At 40.9% G+C, this 5,028-nt stretch overlaps 1 protein-coding gene across 2 annotated transcripts; it reads left to right on the top strand.

Moving 5' to 3' along the window:
* Positions 1–1,048: 1,048 nt before the first annotated feature.
* LOC111228162 (stathmin-like) lies at positions 1,049–4,221 on the top strand. 2 transcript variants are annotated; one of them, XM_022753962.1, is made up of 5 exons: positions 1,049–1,119; positions 2,946–2,995; positions 3,090–3,262; positions 3,442–3,633; positions 3,729–4,221. In XM_022753962.1, the coding sequence occupies exons 2-5, from the start codon at positions 2,974–2,976 to the stop codon at positions 3,804–3,806; spliced, it is 465 nt and encodes a 154-aa protein (XP_022609683.1). In that variant the 5' UTR covers positions 1,049–1,119; positions 2,946–2,973; the 3' UTR covers positions 3,807–4,221. The 2 variants fall into 2 exon arrangements, with proteins under 2 accessions (XP_022609683.1, XP_022609682.1); XM_022753961.1 differs by having other exon boundaries at positions 1,069–1,188.
* The last annotated feature ends 807 nt before the right edge of the window (positions 4,222–5,028 follow it).

The raw sequence follows: 5,028 nt of genomic DNA, 5'->3' as shown, positions 1-5,028 counted from the left end.
TTGACAGAGAAATCATGCCTGTATAGATTTTATTCATGGTTATGAATTTCCTGTTTATGGTATTGTTTTACTTTTAATTCTATTCCACTGTGAAATATGTGTTCCTTATTTTCATTTTTATGTTATGTTATGTTATGTTATGTCGTGTCGTGTCGTGTCGTGTCATGTCGTGTCGTGTCGTGTCGTGTCATGTCATGTCATGTTATGTTATGTTATGTTGTTCATTTACTCTAGTTTCTACTCCTGTTACCCTGGCATGATGTAAAGTTGCACTTACTGCCATGTAAATTTCAAGATTTCATGTATTTTATATACAAAAGTGAGTTAGTAGGACTAAGTTGACAATTCTCCTTTTCTCTCGCTGAAAATTTTTAGACTCTATGAATATGCTAATATATATTTCAAAACTAAAGCTGCTGGACAAGAAATGTATCCTACTTTACTGAAAAGTCCATTTCTATGTGTAAATAGCATGTGACAGGCTTCCAGGCTAGTTTTGATGCCACAAAATCATTCTCACAGTAAACACAAACTTCCAGTTTTCAGCAGATGAATATGGAAACAGCATTTGACTATGAGACTCTGCACATATGTCAGTGAAGGTCAGACATAGTAGTGAAGTAACAACAAGCAAAAAAACATTTTTGAGTAGAGAGAGATTATGAAGTTGATTAAAACCTAAAGCTGGGCCAAGATACAACCATTTGTGACACTAAAACTTCCAAAATCCACTATCATTGACTGGGTGGAGCCATGAAAAAAAAGCACTATAAGAGAGACAAATGACCCCAAATCCCATAATATGTGTTTTTTTTCCTATAAATTGTTTTGTAGAAGATTACTATGGATTACTGCTTTACCAGATTTGCGCTCTAATGTGAAAAAAATAAACGCTAAAAGGCCACATTTGAGCTAAATGAAGCTCATTGTCTAGACGTTAAGTCACTAAGAACTACAATTCCCAAAAGCGCCCGGTAGTTGGGACTCAACCAATGACTGGCGGGGAACGTCGTGACGGCACTCGCTTTGGTCCATTTATGTGCGCGCTCGACACGCTCGCGCAGAGGGCTGGCGGTACATCGTGTGAGAGAGGAGCTCAGCATCCACGGCTTGTAGAAGGTGGGTGTGACAGACAGCATCTTTTGAACAGAAAAAAAAGTCTTCAGGAATTATCTTTTCTTTTCTTCCGTAAGTACAAACGTTGCTGATTGAATCATGTTGTAGAGAGATACAAGCGAAACAAGTTAAATGTGTTTGTGGGGTAGTTTTTTTTTTTTTTTTGGGGGGGGGGGGGGGGGGGGGGGCTGTTTGTTCAATTTTCCTTAACCGTTTTTTTTTTTTTTGTGGGTTGTTAACGGCTTCTGTTAGCTTAGCACGTGCGCTAACTTTTATTGTAACTGACAGGTTGTTGGTTGATATCTTCGACCTCATTGACCATTTTTTGTTAATTTTGGGTAATTTCAACGAAGAAATGAGACCGAAGCGGCGGTTGTTGGGGCTCTTTGTGGCTGCTGGTTGGCGGGTAGTTAGCCTATTGTATGGTGAGAGACACTGGCACAGTTGGCACCGACAGACAGACAGACAGACAGACAGACGGGCAGACAGGCAGACGGAGGATAGACTTGGGAGGACTTCTTTCATGTCTGAGAGATTTTGTGGGCTGCAAACACATTTTGTCAATTCTTAACTCCCTCCTCAGCGGCACCGGTATGTGAAAAGCTTCATTATTCCCTTTTTTTTTGTGGAAATAACCTGCCTTCAGCTCGTCTTTGTTTGCAGCTGCTCGTCACGTTGCTGTCAAAAGCGCCTTTGTTTGATGCTGTTTGTTATGCCTGAGCTAATGACACTAGCAAGCTCACTGAAAACTGACTCTAAATGAAGGACATATATTGTCATTGTCAGCGAGGACATTGTTAAGACGGAGTCAGTCAGCAGTTCACTAAAATGCCAACCGTGGGTGTCATTTTGGTATGGCAAGGTGTGGGCATTCACCAAACCTCATTCTAATTATGCCAATCAGTTTTTAACTGTTCTTTGTATTATATGGAAAGCAAACGGTATACAAATGCCACATTTCACTTAGTAAGTAGCCTTTATTCAATAATAGGGGAGGGGTCTTTCACTCAGTAAGCCCAGCTGATTTTTGGTGATCGTTTGACTCGCATTAACCACTTGACCAAATGGCATGACAGCTGTTTTCGCTACCCGCCCATTCTCAGATGTAAGTTATATTTAAGTGTTTTTTAACATAGTTAAATTAACATTATTAGTGCAAATACATTTGAGCAGCAGGATCCATTTATTCAAGCTCGCATTGTGTGTTTGTAGACTATACATTAACCCCTCCCCTTCTGCAGCTCAAACACACGGTGCAAGGAACAGGTGCTCCCTGATGATTTTCCCCCGGACATGCTCATTGCTCACTAATCTCATTTCAGATGGAGCATATTGGCTGTTTAGAAGGCCGATTCCAGGCCTGTCTGCACCTGGCACTGCTGTACCCACCCTGGTCACAGCCTTTTGTTTCAACAAAATGTGGCTTGTGTCGTTCATTAACAATTAACGCGGCGGTAGGTAGGCTTTTGAAAAGCCCTCTCCTCCCCCCTCCTGTTGTCTGAAGCGATTTGATTGCTTGCTGATCGATCTGAATGTCAATGCAACCACAAGTTAGAAAATTGAACAATTGTGTGTGTGTGTGTGTGTGTGTGTGTGGGGAACATGCAGGCATTGAATGCCTGTGCCGTTTTGTGTGGATTGATGGGCGGTGGTTGGTTGCAGTGCTTAAAGTGAACACCGGGGGTCGCGATTGGTCCTTGTTTTTAGCTTGGATGGTTATGATGGAGGTGGTTGACTTGGAAATGGTGTAAAAGATCCGCTAGAGGTCACTAATTTTAGAGCCATGTAAGGGACAACAATCTGACCTTTTTCTTATCTTTCCCCTTTAGGTAAATTGACCTGCAGCACACTCTTAAGATGGCATCCTCACCACCTGAAGGTGAATAAAACCTCTAATTAAAAACTGAATAAACCATTTGCTGAATAATGGTTGAGTGTGCCTAAACACATTATTTTACCTTTTCTGTGTTCAGATATCCAGGTCAAGGAGCTTGACAAGCGGGCCTCTGGCCAGGCCTTTGAGGTCATCCTGGTTGCTCCTACCCCAGATGCCAAGGGCGAGTTCCCCCTGTCTCCTCCCAAGAAGAAGGATGTCTCACTGGAGGAGATTCAGAGGAAGCTGGACGCTGCGGAGGAGAGACGCAAGGTAAAAATTCATACCATGGAACAAACTTTGAGCTTGGCGTGTCCTAGAAAGCTAAACTTTTTTTTTTAAGCCAGGAGCTGTTTCAATCTGAAATCCATTGGCCTCATCAACTAAAATGTAATGTGACGTTTTTATTTTTAAACTATCCTTCTTTTTTTTTTTTTTTTTTTTTTTCTTAGAACCATGAAGCCGAGGTTCTGAAGCACTTAGCTGAAAAGCGTGAGCATGAAAAGGAAGTGCTACAGAAAGCTATGGAAGAGAACAACAACTTCAGCAAGATGGCAGAGGAGAAGCTCAATCAGAAGATGGAGGCCAACAAAGAGAACCGCACAGCAATTATGGCAGCGATGAATGAGAAATTCAAGGAGAAAGTCAGTGTTTTTGAGTTGTTGTGGATAAACCTACTCTTTTTTTCACCATGGTGTTTAAACTTAACATTTAATGTTTTTGTCCTCTCTTTTAATAGGACAAGAAGTTGGAGGAGGTGCGGAAGAACAAAGAAACCAAAGAGCCCAACTCGGAAGAAGGCACTTCGGAAGACTGAAAGTTACAAAGGGGGGATTGTATAGGGTTTTTTACGTATCCAAAGATTGATTTATTTTTTGTTCGGCCAGTATTTTTGTTGTGTTCACTACCCACCTTTTTGAAATAAGAAATACAAGTTCCACTTTGTGAATTTTTCAATTCTCCTGCTATAAGTGTACTTGCGCTGGTTTTACATGTGGATCATTTTCCTCCCTTTTGAGTCTAATCCATTTAATATGTAGCTTGTCAGTGCAGCTTCAGCCCTTTTTGGAAATTAGCAGTGTGTACTTATCCTTTTTGAGGAAGCATGTTTCTATGCATAGGTCTTTTGTCCCTGCCTATTTCATAGTGCATTTTGAAAATGTCTCTGTGAACCACACCTGTTCTCAGCACTTACTGTATTTAAAAAAGGAAAAAAAAGGAGAAAAAAAAAAGTAGCACAAGGTTTGATCCAGGCGTCGGCTGTTACACATGCAGGTGTTTAGTGCAGCTTTGCTACCGAGATTCTACTAGTTTGCTCCTGCAGGTCATGTTTTGTGCCGCTGCTGAGTTGCTTTTGTAAAAATATTGGGGTTGTCTTCAAGCACATGACTTCTTGCTGTATAGCTGTGAATTAACATGTCAGACATGGAAATGGATGCCACCTTGAACATCACTGAACAGGGGTCTACACATGGAATGCAAATGAGCAATACACTTTGGCATCTCAATAGATACAGTGGCTAGTTGACTTGAACTGTTGTACTAAAACAAATAAAAAAATGTAAACACACAATTGGTGTCTGATATTATATGGTTGGGCCTACTGTAGAAAATGAGGGGGTGAACTCTAATGCATAATCTCAATGAGCAAATCCAGCTTCTACCTACCAAATGTCTCAATTTCCTTAATGACTTTGAGCAGATTGAGGCCTCTAGTCTTGAGAATACACTTGCAAGGTTTGGCCTATGTTTAATGGGCTTCAAATCGTGACACTGAAACAAAAGGCCACCTTGTGATATTGCCTCCCAGTGAGTTAACTTATCAAACCTTCCGTTTGCAGAACACATGGGTGTAATATAAAGCGAATGTGAACTGTATTGTAAGGCTGCTCCCTGCTGGAGGAACAGTGGTAAAGACTGACTCAGTATTCATCACATGCTCTCCAGCTTGAAGGTAAACCAAGGTATTTTAAATAGTGGATCATCATAATCTTGAATGCTATGAATTGATACCTGATGATACTGCTTTGAGAAACATT

Source organism: Seriola dumerili, unplaced genomic scaffold (assembly GCF_002260705.1).
Source record: "Seriola dumerili isolate Sdu_G_001 unplaced genomic scaffold, Sdu_1.0 BDQW01000202.1, whole genome shotgun sequence".
Classification (NCBI taxonomy): domain Eukaryota; kingdom Metazoa; phylum Chordata; class Actinopteri; order Carangiformes; family Carangidae; genus Seriola; species Seriola dumerili.
Note: the sequence above shows the minus strand (reverse complement) of the source record. Positions and strands in the feature narration are given on the sequence as shown.

What these genes read in the sequence shown, in the direction of transcription:
- LOC111228162 (XM_022753962.1), top strand. Translation starts at nt 2,974, where the DNA reads ATGGCATCCTCACCACCTGAAG. An exon ending in GGCATCCTCACCACCTGAAG is followed by an intron (nt 2,996 to 3,089) that starts GTGAATAAAACC and finishes TTCTGTGTTCAG; the next exon opens with ATATCCAGGTCAAGGAGCTT. An exon ending in CTGCGGAGGAGAGACGCAAG is followed by an intron (nt 3,263 to 3,441) that starts GTAAAAATTCAT and finishes TTTTTTTCTTAG; the next exon opens with AACCATGAAGCCGAGGTTCT.